This window comes from Adiantum capillus-veneris, chromosome 2 (assembly GCF_014529385.1).
Source record: "Adiantum capillus-veneris isolate H3 chromosome 2, ASM1452938v2, whole genome shotgun sequence".
Lineage (NCBI taxonomy): Eukaryota > Viridiplantae > Streptophyta > Polypodiopsida > Polypodiales > Pteridaceae > Adiantum > Adiantum capillus-veneris.
In genome coordinates, this window is record NC_140932.1 from 72,123,417 (window position 1) to 72,144,073 (window position 20,657).

Genomic DNA, 20,657 nt, shown 5'->3' on the forward strand with positions numbered 1-20,657 from the left:
ATAGGACTGCATAGGCATTAAAATTAGTCCCAAAGTTGTGAGATTTTCCCATTTTATCTATTATGGTGTTTAGTGTTGCTACCATCGTCTAATTGTCCATCATATTATCTTAACTTCTAGGATAAATTATAATTATTTTAGCATCTATGCACAACATACATAAACAAAGAAGCTCTTGGTTATCTTGATCAGATAGACGTGCAAAGCGTTTTGACAGAGCTAAACGATATAATTAACTTGGTTAGACGTGCAAAGCGTTTTGACAGAGCTAAACGATATAATTAACTTGGTTGCTTTTCCAGATACAAGATGCACACATCCTCAAGGGCTCTCTGATTGCTGTCATCGTCTGATTGTCCATCATTGTGTAGATTTTAACATATTTTTGCTCCTTTGCCACAATATTAATGCATTTAAAATGGTACATTGTGTTATCCCCCACCCCATAGCATTCCTGTGTACATCTAGTTGTGTTTAGTTCCTTCATTCAAGAGCGTTGTATTACTTCTTTTTATCCTTTTGTTGGCACTGCCGTTAAGGCAGGCTGTTATAGGGAGTAATTTTGCTAGCATGGCCATAGGGGCTTTGGCCAATGAAAAACTGGCGTATGAGGGTGTTCTTTTTTGTGTGGCTTGCATGCAAGCAATTAACTAATTTTGGGGTCAACAGGGTAGAATTTGGGCGTGTGAAGTATAATCCACCCCTTTTCGTGGTGCTCGCCAGCTCTACTAGTTGCGGTGACTTATCGCGTTGTGCTCCTCAGTCTTGCGCACGATTTTAGGGTTCGCTCGAATGATGACGATATTTTTATCCATAAGAAGGTTTTGGAGAAGAAGCTTCAGCTACAGAAACTCCTTGTGGCTCAGGCCATGTTTCATCTCATCAAAGCAATTCAGGTAGTTCTTAGGGCTTTAAGCATGGAGCATATTGCTACAACGACTGTTGCTTCTTGCTGTTTTGGAGGCGCAACAATCCTTTGTGGAACTGTAGGGTTGAATTGGACATCCGCAAGGCTACTGTAATTTTTTCTCTTTTCCATCGGTGCAACTCTTTTATTAGGTTACCCTCAGCTTTTTTATTATGTTGCAACTGTTGCTATCAGTTTCTGTTAGCTGCATTCCTCCTGCGGCTATGGTCAGGGCTATTGGCTCCACGATTTTTCCTTCCAACAGCTACAAGGGCATTAATGATTCTCTCTCCGGCAGTGCCCTCGTCCATTGGACGTCTTGTTTTAAAATGCCACGATGGTTGAACCCAACACGTAAGCTCAACTCATCAGTCTCATCAGAGTCGGTCTCAAAGTTTTAAAACTTTCAACATAGAAATCATCTTCTCGGAGAGGCAGCATACGACTCGGGTTGCCTTCTGTGTCCTTCCATGGGAAGAGGTTTCAAAGACTACGTTTTAGAGCACCTTCCGCAAGCCGTGCATCGCGACCTCAATCACGTCGTCGGCGAGATCGAAGATGAAGATGGCGATTGGGCTACAGAATTCATAGTTGCAGACCCCCTCCCCCAACACCGTCTTGCTCAGCAAAGCACTCTCTCACAACCGGGTTGTCTGGGCCCTTTCCCCAGCGAAGTAGACGCATCCTTCATTTGCAATGTCTGTACCCAATACCTTCCCTTGCACACGCTCGGACCCGACCTTAATTGTAGTTGCCTCTGCTGTATACAATGCCTCAAACAGCACATTGAGCTCGTGCTCTCTCAACAGTGCCGTGAATTACAAAGTTTGGGGCCTGAGGGGATGCTACTCTCTATTCCATGCCCATGTTGTGCTTGTGAGGCAGCCATATCATCTTCTTCAATGCAATCACTCGCTCCAGATGCCTGCAAAGTTCTGGAGGAGAGAGCTAGCCAGGTATTCTTTGAAGCTGCAGACTACATTCATTGTCCCAGCTGTAATATGCTGATTGAAAAGGTTGCAGGGGACATCCCTCCAGGTGTTGCACCTTCTGGAGTCCCAGAATTTGATAGAACTGCCCCTTTCACAGAGTTCGATGACAGCGGCAAGCCATTGTCTCGTGTTGCTCTTTTTGATAAATACAAGAATTATTACCGGTGTTCTGTATGCAAACAAGGCTTCTGCGGTCTTTGCATGAGTGTACCGTATCACCTTGGCCATACCTGTGAGGAGTTTAAGGAGTTTGAGAATGCAAAGAGATGCTTATACTGCGATACACCAATTCAAAGGGATGATGCATCCAAAGTGCATGCCAGCTCACCAACAGTCAGACAGTTACAAAGCTGCTTGGATAAGGAGGGTGTCGATTCCTCTTGGTGTGTTGAGAAAAGAGAGCTTTTAAGTGTCTTGGAACTTGTTTCAAACATTTGCGATTCCAAGGACTGTAAAAAGCAGTTACAGCATGCATGCACAAGAAAGTTCGAGTGTGGACATCAGTGTGGTGGGATCAGAGGTGAACGGGCTTGCTTACCTTGCTTACATGTAAATTTCATTCTCCCTTCCCCCCCCCATTGCATTTTTTACCGTTTCACCACTTAAAAGATCTCTCTCGTTAAGTTTGTTGTCATGTCTTGATTACTTTTAAGTTTTTTGCTATAAGTTGCTGTTAGCAGGTTTCCTGTGCAAGAATGTTGTTGTTAGCAGCTGGTGAGATTCCTTCTCTCCCACTTTGGCAGCACTTTGCCACCATGGTATAGTAGTGATAGGTGTGAACACATTTCTCCCCTGCTTTGTATTTACAGCCATCACTCTAGGAGTCTAGGGTTATCCTATCATTGAACATTGACACAGTAACATACCCTGCATTTTGCATGCTATGTATGTCTGTCCCAGCAAACCTAAACCCAACTGTTGGTATTAAAGCATGCTTGCACTTGTTCGACAGTGCAGTTAGTGGAAACCGCTGCATATCCCCCAGTTGTGATGAGATGGCATAGGTGTTTGTATGTCAGCAATTACACTTGGACAAACTCATAGAGCTTTGTGTCATCAGAGTTTTGATCTATACTAATTTGTGTCCATCTCCGCTACTGCCACAACTTTGTGAGTAGCTTTATTGCTCTGAAAATTTCGACAGGTGTCAATTTTGCATGGCGCCAAATTGTGCAAGGCTGGTTTAGTCTTGTTGGGTTGGGTATTAGAGCACAGGGTGGTTTTTTCATTTTTTTCCCTCTGTATAGAAACATTTCCATTATGTGTGGCCTATTGTAAGGTGTAGCGGAAGTGAATGTTGAACTTTGCTCAAGATGAGTGCTCTGAACTGTGCTCAAGGTTTCCTTTTACTTACGGCAGGGAGAGCCTTCCGTTCCTTTAGTGAGAGAGTGCAAATGATCACAAACAAAGTGGTAAACATTGTGAATGAAGGTGCTGAGATTGAGAGAGAGAGAGAAGAATACGACACCAAAATGTTGTCAAACCCTCCTCCGAAGGCCCCACTCTCTATGGCGAGAGCGGTCTACTATTGATTGCACAAATCTCTACAATGCAATGGACTCCTCGTCGACGATGTCGACGACGTCGACGACGAGATAGGCTGAAATCTGAAAACGCTAAGGGTTGAAATCTGCAAATCTTGTATTTGCTGAATTCTGACTCTATGTCGATGACAACGGCGATGACGACGATGCAACGAGGACGCGCTGAAAACGCAGATGCTGAAATCTGCGTTTTCCGGGCTGAATCTGCAAACGCTGGCTGATCTAACCGTGCGGTGAGGATCTGTTGCGGGAAGGTGAGATCTGCGAGCTTCGGGGGCTTGTTCTGCTGTGTCTAAATGCTGAAAACTGAAAACGCTGATGCTAATGGTACTTTTGTCGCGGGGAATCAGCAAAACGCTGGTGCAGGTCTGCAAATGCAAAATCGCTAGGCTTGATCTGTTGTTTCTACTAACGCTAGGGTTGATCTGTTGCGGGGAAACCGATGCGGTGAAGATCTGCTACCGCAAGGCCATGTCGCGATGTCGTAACGCTGAAATCTGTAAAACGCTAGAGCTTGAGGCTGATCCAAAACGCTAGGGCAGATTTGGTGTCTGTTGGGGGGTCTTGCTGAGAAGGTGCACTGTTGGACGTCGGGTCCCTGCAGCCTCTTCTGCCAGAAAGTGCTAGCGGTATGTTTTCTTATATACTGCATGAGTCAATTTGCCTTACCCAGTTTCCCAACAAAGTCACTTATTAATAATAAGTGAAAAATGGCTAAAATAGGGAAAATAGGTCTATGCACTGTAAAAATGCTCTTGATGGGTTCTGATGGTAATCTGATGATCATGCTGTGTGCAACCAAAGGATATTGTAACAAATTGCTGACGTGTCAAAGCCACTGAAGACTGGAGCCAACTTGCAGATTCCGGTCGAGAAGCCAAAACCCTACGAAGAAGCAGCAGCAGAAGAAGAAGAAGTTTTACAGACTTACAAAGTCTTGACGAGTGGCAAGAGTTCCCACCAACTTACGGGACCCCGTCCGATGGGGCCCAAGTGACATAAAGGCATTAAAAAAAGCAGAACACACTCAAAAGACTTTGCACATCAAAATATGATTACATGGCACTTGTACGGACGCTCCGGAATTCGCGGCGGATTTTTAGGGAAATCCCAAAATTTTAGGAAAGTGATTTTTTGGGGTCAGCTTTTCATATTTGATGCTTTTATGCTTTGGGCCTTTAAATATGAGCCTTGGGGGACCCTCTCTGGCACTCTTCAGTGCGCAGATTGCACAGGAGGTGCTCCCCGGCTGTTGTACTTTGCGAGTCAGCAGTAATATAAAGAAATACCGAAAGGGGTGCCAAGGTTTGGGCCAAATACTCTCTGGGATGGAATTCCGCCACTCCGTGTCGCGTGTCGTCTCTCTCTCTCTCTCTTAGTTCAGTTGTTATTGAAGTGCTAAAGGTCTGTTTAGTCTGTTCTTTTCTATTGGCACGTGGTGTCCGCCTTGTGACAGTGGTATTAGAGCATCAGTCGTGTGCTTTTCTGAAAGCATACCGGTCCTGCGAAAGAGCAGACAAAGTAAACCGCTCATGTCTTACAGGGCATAAGCCATTAAGATCACTTGCAAAAGAAGGATCCAAGATTTGTTTCGAGTGAATGTTTTTCTTAGAGGCAGGGCCATGCAGATGTTGATAGCTACCAAGCAGCATACTCCAAGTACTTGGCAAGCTTTCAAGAAAATTTTTGTCCGAAGTTATATGGTTTCTGACATCTTCCTTCGGAGTGCAACTTCTGGTAGAGTGGGGTATCTTGAAATTCTTGCCATGGAAACCCTAGCAGATTATATCTTGAAATTTCACAACATCTCCCAGTAGATGTCTCTTTACGATCAGATGACCTTGGAGGTCCAGTGCGATTGCTATCTTGGGACTACCATCGCCGCCAAAGAAACACTGTTTGTCCAAGAGCTGATGGACCATGTTGTGCTCGGCTACGACCCTATGGAATGAACCTAACCCTAATTTTTTGGTGCAGGTTTCAGGATGGAAAGTTAGTCGACTTTTCGAGCTCGACTGATGTTGAGATTACTTTCTAAGTTTGAATTTTGTTTGAGTTCTGTTTGAGAACTTGTTTGGTGATCCTGTTTGGAATTTGTTTGAAATGGATGGTATCTGTTTTGAGCCTGTCTTGGTGCCGATTTGAATTGTCTGACTCTGGTTTGATATTGGTTTCAATGATTGGTGATTTTACTCCCGGGTGGAGAAGTGAGAAATACTGTTTTGGTATTGTTTGAACCTCCAAACGACGCAGGCCGATGCTTGGGGAGCGTTTCGCTGTATGTTTGAAAACCTCGAAACGACGTAGGCCGATGCCTAGGGAGCGTTCTGTTGTATGCTAGAAAACCTCCGAACGACGCAGGCCGATGCTTGGGGAGCGTTTGGTTGTATGCTTGAACCTCCAAGCGACGCAGACTGCGGTCTGGGGAGCGTTTGGTTGTACAGTCCTCTGAGCTCATGGCTCGGACCTTTTTAGGTTATTTGTGGGGGGAGTGACGAGGTAGTCGTTGAGTAGCTTCATACCGCAGACCGTTTGTCTCGGGGGAGTGCTTAGCGGCGCTGTTTGTTGTGTCTTGTAACATGCATATGTAAGCATTTGTGTTGCATTGTGATGTGCCAATTACTGAATATTCCTAATTGTATGAGATTGTCTGGGTATGTAGTTTTAGTGCATCAAGACACCCGTGGAAGATCAATACGGTCTGGGTGTGATGGCTAATTTTACTACGCCGGAATATCAAGAGTTCCGATCTGGACGAAAGGAGAAGCTAACTCCTTGATCAAAACAGCCGAAAGAAGAAGCTAACTCCTTGATCAAAAGAGCAGAAAGGAGAAGCTAACTCCTTAATAAAAAGAGCAAACAGATTGTCCCTCGGAATGTCCCTCGGAAATTTTTCAGCTAACTTGAGTTGTTTTGTAGATATGCTGTAATCGCGGACGATTACTTCCTTTCAAGAAGGGGAGATGTAACAAATTGCTGACGTGTCAAAGCCATTGAAGAATGGAGCCAACCTGCAGATTCCGGCCGAGAAGCCAAAACCCTACGAAAAAGCATCAGAAGAAGAAGAAGTAGTTTTACAGACTTACAAAGTCTTGACGAGTGGCCTATTTTTAAAGAAGAGTTCCCACGAACTTACGGGACCCCGTCCATGGGGCCCAAGTGACATAAAGACATTAAAAATAAAGCAGAACACACTCAAAAGACTTTGCACATCAAAATATGATGATGTGGCACCTGTACGGACGTTCCGGAATTCGCGGCGGATTTTTAGGAAAATCCCGAAATTTTAGGAAAGTGATTTTTTGGGGTCAGCTTTTCATATTTGATGCTTTTATGCTTTGGGCCTTTAAATATGAGCCTTGGGGGCCCTCTCTGGCACTCTTCAACGCACAAATTGCACAGGAGGTGCTCCTCGGCTGTTGTACTTTGCGAATCAGCAGTAATATAAAGAAATACTGAAAGGGGCGCCAAGGTTTGGGCCAAATACTCTTTGGGGTGGAATTTTGCCACTTCGTGTCGCATGTCGTCTCTCTCTCTCTCTCTCTCTCTCTCTCTCAGTTCAGTTGTTATTTAATAGTTGTTATTGAAGTGCTAAAAGTCTGTTCAGTCTGTTCTTTTCTATTGGCACGTGTTGCCCGCCTTGTGACAGATATGCATCTACTCTAAGTGCCTGGACATGCACGGTTTGCGAACACTCACAAAAGTGCCAGAACACTTCCTAAGCTAACTGAACTGGACTGAACCCTTGTCATGAAGTAGCTTGTCCACGTACATATAGGTTTAGATGTGCTCGTGACATCCCCTCCTTTTCAAAGTGAGGTACTGGTAGCGAACTGTATGGCGTCGAGGGAGACCGCCAATAGCGTCTGGAATCCTAGGAAGGACTCTTCGCAGGCCCACTCTGATGCATGGGTCATGCGATACTTGAACTTCATAAAGGTCTGCAACGCTTGCTTCTTTGGGCCGCGCCGAAAGCGACAGTCATGTGTGGCTCCTTCAATGCTTCACGTTCCATAGCTACCCGGAACGCGGAACGGGAACGACGACGGGATCCCCGCGGAATGGGGGAACGGCTAGGGGTCCGGAACGGGAACGGCGCAGAACGGGAGGTATAAAAAACACCCAAATAGTGCATTTTTTAGCTCCTTGTGTTTAAATACAAGGAGTATTAGAGTTCTTTGACTCTAATACTCACAAAAAACTCGTTTTGAAGACTATTCAACCTTGCTATGACTAGATGATGAGAGAGAGAGAGAGAGAGAGGGGGAGAGATTTGAGAGAGTGGGAGGGAGAGGAAGAGAGCTTGAAGGGTTGAAGACTTGAGCCTTGAGAGAGTGAGTCTTTAGAGGGAGAGATCTTGAGAGTGTGAGAGGGAGAGAGCTTGAGCCTTGAGGATTAGCTTGTGGAGAGAAAGGGGGAGGGGGGTGCATTTTATGAGTCCTTGAGGCCTTGCACACTTCAAAAAGAAGCCCAAACATTTACTTCAATTTTTCAATTTCTACCAAATTTGTTTGTAGCCGTTGGCCGTTCCGGGGTCGTTCCGGAATGTTCCGGAACGGCCGTTCCGGTTTGCATTGGCCACCCGGAACGTCCAGACGTTCCGGGACGTTCGAGAAGGGAACTGCCCCCTGGAACGTTGGAACGGGGGCTAGGGGATGTTCCCCGGTAACTTTGGCTTCAACTTCGTCTATAGTTATGCGTCTACCTTCAAGAATCTCCGAGGATGAAAATTCCTGAAACCACTTCCAACACAAAAACATGAACATACCCATTCCATTAAAGTCACTGGAAAAATTCTAGTCTTCCTAAAAGACTGTGCATGCAATGTAGATGAACATAGAGATGGAGTGCCAAACCGTTCATCAAACACATGCAAACAATGGATTCAAAACTTGTCTTTCTGATCTAAATCTATCAACTGTGGCAAATCACACTGGAAATGCCGATGCTTGATGCTCAATCCTTCTTGTGCTCTTTCGGATACTCTGTCATGCCAAGGAAGAGACATGGAATGTGAATTTCTTGAATGCAAACATCTCAGCTTTTCATGAGTAATCTGCATACATCTGTGCTCATTCATGAGTGAATCATGTACATCGTACAAGATGGCATGCCTATGAAAAGGGATCACATAAGGACAATGACTAAAATACAGGAAACCATCACGAATGAAACACTCGAACAATGCGTGCTGACTAATCATTCGAACACAGAATACTTCCTGTGGGGGTTCTTTGGACCTTGACTCGAGAGCCAAGAACGGTTCGTCGTGATTGATCGAATCTGCAATGAGGTTAGCTTCACTAGACAAAGTATCAACTAAACCATCATCCTTGTGAACAATCACATCTTTATCTTGCAAATCATCATGCTTGTGAATAATCACATCTTGATCATGCAAACCATCATGCTCGTGAATAATCACTTCTTGATCATACAAATCATTATGCTTATCATTATCATGCAAATCATGTGTGTCGTGCTTTGGAGAAGACAAGACTGAGAGAGTATCCTTCTCTTGATTCTTTTCAATTTGCGTTTGCACATTAGAAAATAGTAGGACCATGTGTTGGTCTCTTTGTTCGGCCGCCCCTGTTCGTTGCCCGCCATCGCCTCGCGGCCGTTGCCAGCCCGCTATCCCCACCCTTTGCCATTTCCAAACCCCCCCTCCGCCCGTTATCTTCGTTCTCTACCTCTCTCGCGTCGAAGTTTTCTTGTGATTGGCTCTGACAAGTGCTGGTTTCCAGATAGTGCTCGTTGGGGCTCTTTTGCAAAATGTTTCTTTCCGTCTCTTCTCCGACACAAAAGCAAACAGATGAAGGCTCAAGCTCCGCCACAGAGGGACTCTGATGAAGTCCCCTCGCCCGACCCCGCTGAGCCCACCATTCGACTTGCTCTTAGTCCGACAGACCAAGCAAGCCTAGCCGCAGAGGTGGATCGTCTGCAGGCGACTTCCGTCATCTGCAAGATTCTCGGCACCAGACCCAGCAGAGGAGAGCTGCGTGACCTTCTCCAGGCCTGCCTTCTTGCAGAGGTGGGCAAGATCTTGGACATTCAGATCCTCGGATGGGGCTACTACCAGATCAAGTTTGAGACCCCCGAGATGGCGTCCAAGGTCATCGCCATGAGTCCATTGACCATCCGAGCAGCTCGAGCCCACTTTCGACGGTGGAGACATGGTTTTGACCCTGCTTCAGATGTTCTGCTAGAGGAGGCAGACTTCCCCATCTCCGTATGCTTTCTTGGTTTGCGGAGGGAGTACCTACCACTCTTGTCCAGGATAGGCTTAGCGATTGGGACTGTCCTGGAGACACCTCGCACGGCAGCCTCAATAGCTGCCAAGGCGGCCGGCATTCCCTCAGTTCGCGTTCTGGTTAGGGAGACTCACACTCTCCCGAAGGTCATTCTTTTGCCTCGGGTGAGTGAGGGTTGGTTTAGACAGAGCGTGGAGTATTTGGGCCTCCCGAACCAGTGCTTCATTTGTCAATAGATGGGCCATCTTGCGAAAGCCTGTCCACGGAGGAGGCCTCGACCTACACCACAGACTCAACCCTAGCCTGCAAGGGTTGGCCAGTAGCCACAGACAGAGACATAGCGCACACATGCAGAGCCACCCTCCGAGCCTGGGGATCCAGCGGAGGGATGGCAGCAGGTCCGTGGTCGACGACGGCAAGGGCCACTGCGACAGCCTGGCACTCAGAGTGGTCCTCAAGTGCCTGCCCAGCAGCAGTGGGTTCCCACGGGGAACTGCTTCGGTCCTCTTGAGCAGGATGAGGTCCCTGCTCCAGTCCCCAGCTCAGCTTCACCCTCGGCAGCCCCTCCCCCCCTCGAGAGTTCCCCCCCTCCTCGTCATCCTCTCCCTCGCCTCCTGCTCCCGCCGCCTCTTCCCCTCGCCCCTCTACTTTTGCCGCTCCCCCCCGCCCCTCTTCCCCTTGCTCCTACACCCCCCCCTCCCGCTCTAGTTCCACAGTCGACCCAGGGGGCATGGCCATCTCCGGCTGTTAGGAGATCTCTTGGCAGCGCCTTTGCCACGAGTCGCTTGACGAGAGAGGGACAACCTTTCTTGCAACCCCCTCTATAGGTACATACGTCTCCCTTTGCAACAGTTCCTCGTGGTCTGACGAGCTTCGACATTCGGCGCCGATGGGACTTCTTTGACTACGACTTTACAAGTTTTCTCGGCGACTCCTTAGCAGACCATGAGGCAACCTGCTTCAGGGTTCATGTTCTGTTCCTTGCAGCTAGGGGGATAGAGGCCTTAGACTCAGCGGTTGGCTTCTCTTTTTCCCTTTTCGGCAGGGACCAGTCACCAGACTGAGTGGACTCTCGACTCAGTGTTGGAGTGGGTGCATACACAGGTCCTAGAGTTCTCTCACCACATGGGAGACCTAGGAGTTACAGACTAGCTTTCCACTCTCTGGCCATTGGCCAAGTTTGCGGTGACTCCTCCAGATGCAGCAGGATGTAGACACATTGTGGTTCACCTCTTTGCTGATACTCAGTGCTCGCCATGCTATGTATACATTCATGAGGACTCCTGGACAGAGGAGGCTGCTTTATGTACGGCTCGCTCTACCTGGGCTTTTGGGCCAGGCACTCGTTATAGTCACGCCTATCTAGAGGACGCTCGGATGCGGATTACTCCCCATCCAAGCCAGCCTCGAAGATAGCCGTTTAACTGCTGCGGCAACATCCGTTCTCTCTTGCTCCCCATGAGGATCGTCTCATGCAACGTGCAGGGACTTGGTGGGCCCCAGTTTCAGCGTCAACGGGGCCGACTGCGTCAGGAGCTTCAACGCTACCTTGTGGGAGGAGAGATTGATCTCCTTATGCTACAGGAGCATCACCTGTGTCAGAGCCGCATTAGACGTTGTGGTCAGCTCTTGCGTGGACGATATGATACTTTTTGGTCAGCTGCTTTTGGACCTGGAGGCATCCAGGGTGGGGTATGTATGACTATTGCGGATTCTTTGCAGCAGGCCATTGTGGGCAGAGGGATTGTTGTGCCAGGTAGGGCTCAGTGGATCACTATGCAGGTTCAGGGTTGCCTTGTGGGCTTCCTGAACATATATGCGCCCAATGTGGCGAGTGCACGAGCAGAGTTCTGGTCACAGATTGTCGAGTCTCTGCCGCAGACAGAACATTGGTGCATAGGGGGTGACTCCAATATGTTGGAGGACCCTTCTGACAGGATTGGTGGTAGCCATGCTACTGTGCATGGAGTTGAGTTGGCAGCTTGGGAGAGGTTTTGTATGACTCTGAGGGTCGCGGATGTGTGGCAGCACTCTAGTTTTGTGAGGCCCCCAGATAGCCTGACCTTCTCTCGTTCGAACCGCAGAGTGAGAGGAGTGAATCTATCTTGGATAGATCGCTTCTACACTAGTGACCATCTCAATGACACGGGTGGGACAGTTTGCATTCTGGCAAGGACTTCCTTCTCGGACCATGCACCAGTGATCCTCACAGTGGCAGACAGACAGAGGAGGGGGAGCACGATGCTTCGAATTCCTGAGAGGGTCTTGTTGGACTTTGCACTCAGAGAGCGAGTAGAGGCTCTTTGCACAGAGATCTTGGACATGCAGGATTCTCCTGCTGACAAAGTGGCCTCAGGACTAGCTGAGATTAGTCGTTTCTTTCTCGAGGAGTCTTTTGGCTTGCCTGGCTGCAGCGAGAGAGGAGGAGCAGCGTCTCAGATGGGGCGTTGCTTCCTTGCAGAGGATGCAGGAGCAACATCCAGACAGTCCTTGGTTGGAGGAGCAGCTACAACAGGCTCTCTAGGAGCTTGTTAGCCCAGAGGAGCGGCGCCATGAGTTTGCTTTCCATCAATATGCATCTCAGTGGACACAGGTGGGTGACAGAGTGACTGGTGCTTTCTTCGAGGCAATGGGACCTCGGCATACGCATGCCAAGGTCAGTCAGTTGAGGAGGCCCAACGGGTCAGTTGCTCTGAGCCAGAGGACATGCGTGCAGTTGCTACTGACTTTTACCGTGAGTTACTGTCTGCAGAGCCTCAGTCAGAGCGTCAGGATGCATGCAGGGAGCAGGTGTGGGCACAGATGCCTTGCCTTGTGATTGAGGAGATGTGTCAGAGGCTTGAGCTGCCACTTCAGCTTGAGGAGTTGCACACGGCTCTTAGTGCACTCCCCCGTGGTAGCTTTCCAGGTGAGGATGGCTTGACTCCCAGTTTCTTCTTGGAGTACTGTGACTTGCTTGGCCCAGATCTCTGTAGTGCTTTTCAGTACATCTTGCACACAGGAGAGATGCCTGACAGCATGAGTGAGGGTTTGATCTACCTCATTCCCAAGGAGGGTGGCTCCTTGGATGAGATTCGACAGTGGCGCCCCATTACCATCCTCAACTCAGCCTACAAAATTCTTGCCAAGGCTCTGAGTTTGAGGATCTAGCCACTTCTTGAGAGCCTTATACATGGGACTCAGATAGGTTTTGTCAAGGAGCGCAGTATCCTTGACAACATCTTTACTTTTTGGGAGGCTTCTGCCCTCGCGAGGCTCCACGGTGAGGATCTGGTGATTCTTCTTCTCGATTTTGGGAAGGTCTACGACAGAGCTGACTGGGACTTTCTAGAGGGCACTCTACGCAGGATGGGCTTCTCAGATGCTTGGATCAGAGGGGTGTCAGCTTTGTACAGACGGGCACAGTTAGGTACTTTTGTCAGGAGGTAGAGGTGATCGTTTCATGCTCACACGTTCGGTCAGATAGGGCTGCCCTCTTGCCCCCTTCCTCTTTCTGTTCTATGCTGAGGCGATGAGCAGGTTTTTGGTGTTGCAGCAGGTTGGTTTACGGGGCTTAGCACTCCCTATTCGGGGAGATGAGCTACTGGACGCTGAGTTTGCTGACGACTCAGCCTTGTACTTGGATGGCCAGGAGGCCAACCTTCACAGATGTGAGCAGGCTCTTGAGACCTTCTGTTGTGCATTTGGTGCATTGATCAACTAGAGAAAGACAGTGGCTTTCTCGGTTGGTAGTGCTCCTGTGCTCGACTGGATGCCAGGTGAGGGTTTCAGGTGGATTCCCCCAAGGACTGCAGTTCGGTACTTGGGCTGTCAGGTTGGTTTGGACTTGTCTCCTGAGCAGTAGATTGCTCCCCTCCTCCTGTCTATCAGGAGGAAGTTGTTACATTGGAGCTCTGGAGTCTGCACGACTTTCTTTGGTTGGCAGAGTTGTAGTGGCGCCAACCATTGGCTACTATGTGGTACACCACTTCTTGCTGGATCTTCTGGAGTTCTTGTATCAGCCAGGTAGAGCGGCTGATCAGGAATTCCTTGTGGTCACGGCGAGACACTCTGACAGCCCGGGCCAAAGTGGCTTGGCTGGTCATCATTCTTCCTTGTTCACAGTGAGGGCTTTGGATCATAGACCCAACACAGCAGAGCAGAGCCCTTCTTGGGAAGTTCATCGTTCGAGGTCTTCTTCCAGGTGAGGAGCCCTGGAAGGAGTTCTTGTTACAGCGGCTTCGTGCTAGGGTGCCTCAGGCAGGAGGCCCCTGGCAACCTTCGACTAGATGGATCTTCACAGAGATGCGTAGAGTTGGTTTGAGCAGGAGACTGGAGGATCGCTTCGCTGTGGGGTTGCTTCGATCTTGGGAGCACTTGCGGCGAGGCCTGGAGCAGCGTCAGCCTACCTGCACGGAGGAGCGCCTGCGATAGCCCCTTGTTTGGAACCCCATGGTTAGCACTCAAAGTGGTCACTTGGTTGGTAGTCGGCCTCATGTTTCCTGGGGTTCCATGGCAGCGGGTCTAGCACGCTCTTTAGGTGACTGGTTACAGTTTTCAGGCTTGTCAGAGGAGCTACAGGGCTTTCAGCTATAGGGCATGAGAGGGGTGCAAAGCATGTGCCAGGACATCTCAGAGGCAGTACCAGCTGAGTGGCTCACGCCTCTTGAGTTAGCAGCGCTCAGATGGATGGGAGCCTTCACGCGACTGGAGGTTCTCATCTCTGTTCGGGCTACAGGGTGAGGGACGCTTACAGCAAGTTGCAGTAGAGGCCCCGCAAGTGGTAGAGTGCTGTCTTCAGAGGATCCGAGTGGTGGGCATCTGTGGGAGGACTTGTGTCATCGATCCTGACCCAGCTGCTCTTGCGACTGGACATTGGAGACTGTGGGCTTGGGAGTGCTGTCAGTACACTGTTCGACTGGGACGTCACATACTGGCAGCACAGAGAGAGGCTCGCCCTGCTGCAGCACCTCATTGGCAGGAGGAGGGTCTCACGACTGAGTTCTTGGCAGTTTTTTGGGAGAGGTTGTGGGACTCCAGACTGTCAAGGCGGGTCACTTTGTTTCAGTGGCTGGTCGCACACAGAGCTACAGCAGTTGGGAGCTGGCTTGTGCCAGCATAGTGGCCTCTCGTCCGCATGCACAACTTGTGACCACCTTGTGGAGAGTCAGCGTCACTGACTTTGGGACTGTCCCTTGGCACAACAGGTGTGGCTTCGTGTTCTTCGGCTGATGCCTGCTCTTTTTACGGCTCGGCTGTACACTTGGGGGGCAGTTGCTTGGTCCACTCTCACGGGCCCGGCACTTCAGTTTGAGCTATCATCCACCAACAGGATGATAGTGATGCAGGGGGGCGACCTACACTCCAACGTGCCATAGAGCTCACTTCACAGGAGTGGTGCAGTGAGAGAGAGGTGTGTTGGGAGCTCATCAGTGGCTTGACACTGGTTCATATGGCGGGCCTGTTGCTTCCGCATCTTCGAGGCGCGGCCTGTACCACCAGCAGAGACTGTTCGGGATCTCTGGCTTGAGCTAGTTCATACTCTCAGAGGACAGTTTGAGAGACTCGAGGGCAGTTCCGACCGCATGCGGGAGCGCAAAGAGGCTTTCCTTCGACTTTGGCGTCCTGGGCCATTTTTCACCATGGACCAGGGTGTGCTCAGATGGCACTACCGTCCACCTGTGTGGCTCTTCCCTCCTCCCATCCCCTGATCTAGCCTCATTGTACATATGTTGTTTTTTCATTGGGAGAGTCTCCCCATCATGATTGTAATAGTCCTCTCTTGTAGATGAGGTTGTAGCCCTATGGGCAGTTTCATTAACTAATAGAAAGATCTTTTTCTCGGAAAAAAAAAAAGAATCCAAAAAGAACGTTTTGGCCACCTACTAGCAGGTTCTCTCGTTTATTACGAAGAATCTTCACGGATGCCAGCCCCCCCCCCCGCCCGGGGATGTTAATTAAAATTCTAATGGCAGGGCTCAAACCCGTGCGCATGGACGAATTTGCCTATCAACGTTGGCGTAGCCATTGGCACAAGCAGCCACGGTTGCAATTCGAACTGCTTTGCACGTATAAAAAAAAAGGTTACCCTTTCCATCCACTCCGTCTCTTCTCGTCTGCCCACGCAGCACATGCGCCTCCTGTTGCTAAATTGGCTTTATCTGACATAAAAATAATTCTAAATGAATTATTGGATTTATAAGTGAGAGGGTTTTCTCGCTTGGAACACCAAGAAAAAATAATTCTAAATGAATTATTGGAATTTTAAGTGAGAGGGTTCTTCTCACTGGAGACATCCGAGTACAGAGTATTCCTAGTGCGTCATTCAAAGTAATGACGGGAGCACTGTGAACGGGAATATCTGTAAGGCCACCAAGAACGGGTACTTTTGATGCGTCACATCGGATGGGACACGGAGCATCGGGAAGAAGTATCCGACCATCCAGGAACAGACATCTCTGATGCGTCATAGGATGGGTGGCAGAGCATCGTGAAGGAGATTGTACCGTAAGTTCAGTAGGAAAGGACTAGGTGATGGGTATTCCTGATGCATCACAAGGTGGGTGACGGGTGCATCGGAAAAGGGATATTTATAGTCGAGAGGAAATCCAAACTAGAAAAGAGGAATACGTGTAAAGACGCAAGCACAAGAATAAAGATGGGTTCTGAGAAGCTTTTCTTAAAAAGCCGGAATATTTTAACGAGTTTTTCGAGAAGAGAAAACGCTTTCCCGCGAGGAATCTATGTCTGCATTGCATTTGTGCATGTGGTTGCATCCAGGGACGCCTCGGAAGTGTTGTGAAAAGCATTGTTTTAAACTTATAAAGTTTTATTGAGTTTTTGGGCAGGTTCAGACCAATTTTAAAATATGCCGGCCGTCCACTTAATAAGTGGACAGCCACTTAGAAAATAAAGCAACAAAACCAGCCAACGAATTCTCTCTCCCTATTTCAGGTAACAGGAAAAAAAAAAAAAAACCCGAATTTTTTTTTTGAAAAAAAAAAAACGGCCGCTATCTCTTCGCGAGCAGCTATTCGTGCCCTCACGAAGGAGCTATAAAAGCACCACATGCCCTCACTGAAAGGAGGTTACCAACGTCAGCAAGAGAAGACTCTGCCGCCAGAAGACGCGAGAGATCGCGAGACTACGAAGCACGGAAGTCGCTTTTTCCCGCGCAAGAGCGACAGGTATCTGTTGTGGATTCACCATACGAATTGTTGTCGCGTGTTTGCGTGTGTGTTTGCAGGTACTTCATCGCGAAGGAGAAGCGAGAAGGCTTTGGCCTACGCTTGGGAATTCTGAGAACGAAATTCGGAAATTGTCTGCGGAGTCTCAACTCCGAGTACAGACGGAAAAAGGATTGAGAGCTTGTCTCTCGGATTTCCCTTACGGGAAGGATCGACCATCGAGTCAGAGAATTAGAACGGAGGGGTTTTCTCCGATTCTTGTCCTTGTAAAAAGATTCTCCCTAATAAAGAATTCCCTTTAAGGGGGGGACCAGCCCATCTTCTGGTTCCCAGTACTGTGTCGATCTCTCACTCTCTCTCTCTCTCTCTATATCCTCTGGCTTCAATATTAAGTGATAAATTTTATTTATCCGAGTATATTTTATATTGTTATGCGCTCCCGTTTGTGACAGTGGTATCAGAGCATGGTCTCCTCTCTTTCTCTGTAAAGGAGGACGACTCTGGGAAGATATGGGAAGAAGCCATGAGAAGCCAAGAGAGAAGTAAGTAGGCGGAAACCTAAGTCCTACAGGAAAAGCTCGCAGTTTTTCTCTCTGCAAGAAGTCGACACAAGACTTGGGATTCTCTGAGAAGGCAACAAGAGCATGATGCTCAAGAACCTAGAGAATCCAAGGAGCGGAATGCTCAAGATCCTTCAGAATCTAGAAAATATCCATGAACATCAATCCATAACCATAGCCAAGAAATCCCATCATTCCGGGAAGGATATGAAGAAGGTCTTTAGACTCAGAACACTCCGGTCAAGTTTGATACTTTTGACGGATGGGAAGATGTCCCAAAAGCTAACGCTTTCATTCGACAGTTTGAAGTTGCCTTTGCAAGGGGCAATTTCTGAAAAGCGTCAAAGGTGAGGCATGTGACCAAACACCTCAAGGGGGATTGCAAGTACTTGGTGGTATACGAAAGCTTTGCAAGGAACTTACAACAAGACTTGGATTCAATTCAAGGCTGTCCCTTGCTTTTATAGTTTTATGAGTGCTTTATTCCCTCTTATAATTCGTGAGTTCAGACTACTCTGAACTTATGAAGGTATATCAATTCAAGGCTGAATTTTCGGACAAATTTTTTTCCTCTACGCTTTTAGGAAGGCATTCAAGAAGATTGGGATTGGTTTGCCCAATAGGAACACGAGCGAGTCAAAGCAAGTAGTGGTTCACTCTTGCCAAGGTAGCTCCGTTCTTGATCCTCTCTGAGGAAGGAAGGATGAACAAATTTAATGAAGGACTTTTGCTCGAATTTTGTAAACCCATCTGCAAGATACTTTGCAGCAGATGGTGGAGTCATCATAAAAGCTGATAGTGTACACCTTGATGTACATAGAATACAATCCCCGTAGTGGAACAAGAACCATTGAACAGAGAAACAACGAATTTTTGTTACCTCTCCTCGAAGGATACATTGCTATCCGGAGAAAGTTTGGAGTAAGGGAATTCGATCTAACTATTGAGTTTTGGTGTTGCTAAATTGGCTTTATCTTATAGAAAAATAATTCTAAATGAATTATTGGATTTATAAGTGAGAGGGTTTTCTCGCTTGGAACACCAAGAAAAAATAATTCTAAATGAATTATTGGAATTTTAAGTGAGAGGGCTTTTCTCACTGGAGACATCCGAGTACAGAGTATTCCTAGTGCGTCATTTAAAGTAATGACGGGAACACTGAGAACGGGAATATCTGTAAGGCCACCAGGAACGGGTACTTCTGATGCGTCACATCGGATGGGTGACAGGGAGCATCGGAAAGAAGTATCCGACCATCCGGGAACGGACATCTCTGATGCGTCATAGGATGGGTGACATAGAGCATTGTGAAGGAGATTGTACCGTAAGTTCGGTAGGAAAGGACTAGGTGATGGGTATTCCTGATGCGTCACAAGGTGGGTGACGGGTGCATCGGAAAGGGAATATCCATAGTCGGGAGGAAATTCCGAACTGTGTTAGAATTGTGCACAAGGAAAAAGCAAGCACTTGAATGAAGATGGGTTCAAAGAAAACTTTGAGGAAAAACAGATGCTTTTTGAGAAAGCGGGATTGCCTTTCAGGAAAGTAGATGCTTTCTCGCGAGGAAGTCTATGCCTGCATTGCAACTGTGCATGTGATTGCATCCAGGGACACCTGGGAAGTGTTGTGAAAGCATTGTTTTTAACTTATAAGGTTTTATTGAGTTCTTGGACAGATTCAGACCATTTTTAAAGGTGACCGACCGCCCACTTAATAAGTGGGCAGCCATCTGATAAATAAGGCAACAGATCAGCCAGCGTTTTCTCTCTCTCTCTCTCTCTCTCTCTCTCTCTCTCTCTTTTTGGCAGAGCAGCGAAAAAAAAAAACGAAAAAAAAACCCGGCCGCGATCTCTACGCGAGCAGCTATTCGTGTCCGTGGTGAGGAGCTATAAAAGCATCACATGCCCTTACTCAGAGAGGAGGACCAATCTTTGCAAGGAGGAGATGTTGCTGCAAATTTCAGCCGTAAAGAAGACGTTGCAGGTAATGCCCATGGCTGCCCCAAGTGTACCAGATGTCGCCAAGACCCAGTGCGCGAGTTCCCTCGCGAAGAAGTGCCTACGGAGCGTGTTTCCATCGCGACAAGCTGCTGTTTTTCTCTGATTTCAGCCCCTAAACGTTGTAGACGGGGCTGATTTATGAGAAGGAACCGCAGAACACACCTCTTTTGTGTGTAGGATTGGAAGAGAGGATTTTCTATGGAGAGATCTCTTCCGGGGAATTGCTTTTCGAGAACGGAGTTGCGTTTCGAGCGCCGAGACTTTGAAGGTAACGATTTTCATGTTATGAACTGTGAGTATGTTTGCAGGTGTACTTCCTCTTAGTGAGGGAGTAGGAGCAGAGGAAGGTATGAGCCTTTGCAGGAGAAAAGCGCTCTGAGGAACTAGAGCCAGATCAGCCCAGGGGTTTCGTACCCGAGTTTGGGAAGTAGATCCACGGATCGGAGAGAGGTAGTCTCTCAACTTGCGATCCGGAAGTTGGGATTCCCAAGTAAGGACTTCGTGTCCGGGAAAGCAGAGTTGTTCTGCAGGAAGAGGACTTTGGAAATAGAGTTCTAAAAGAGAGTTGCAGGGATGTCATGCTCTGAGTCTGGAAGGTGAGATCTAGAGGCGAGAACCTTGATTCTCGAGGAATTGGAATAAGGTACGGAAGTTCCTTGGAATAGGGTTTTGCCCTAGGAATCGGAAGCTGAGGCTTCCGGGAACCATCAAGTCTTATTCTAGAACGAACGTGGTAATACGTTTGGTTCAAGTGCTTGTATAGCTTCTCCTCAGTAATAAAGATACTATTACGGGGGGGGGGGGAGACCAGCCCATCTTCTGGTCCCCAGTAGTGTGTCGATCTTCTCATTTTATCTCTCTCTCTCTCTCTCTCTCTCTATCTATTTCTCTCTATATCCTCTGGCTTCAATATTAAGTGATAAATTTTATTTATCCGAGTATATTTTATATTGCTATGCGCTCTTGTTTGTGACAGTGGTATCAGAGCATGGTCTCCTCTCTTTCTCTGTAAAGGAGGACGACTCTGGGAAGATACGGGAAGAAGCCATGACAAGCCAAGAGAGAAGTAAGCAGGCGGAACCCTAAGTCCTGCAAGGAAAAGCTCGCAGAGTTGGAAATTTTTTTTTCTCTCTGCAAGAAGTCGACACAAGGCTTGGGATTCTCTGAGAAGGCGACAAGAGCATGATGCTCAAGAACCTAGAGAATCCAAGGAGCGGAATGCTCAAGATTCTTC

The 20,657-nt window shown here is 47.9% G+C and overlaps 1 protein-coding gene across 1 annotated transcript in view; it reads left to right on the forward strand.

Moving 5' to 3' along the window:
- Window positions 1–1,301: 1,301 nt before the first annotated feature.
- The window catches only part of LOC147462965 (uncharacterized), a 29,667-nt gene continuing 10,311 nt past the window's right edge, over window positions 1,302–20,657 (forward strand). Inside the window, exon 1 of the mRNA XM_086486487.1 lies at window positions 1,302–2,448. Within this exon, the coding sequence (XP_086342613.1) occupies window positions 1,378–2,448 (1,071 nt within the window). The 5' untranslated portion in view covers window positions 1,302–1,377. The remainder of the gene's footprint in view (window positions 2,449–20,657) is intronic.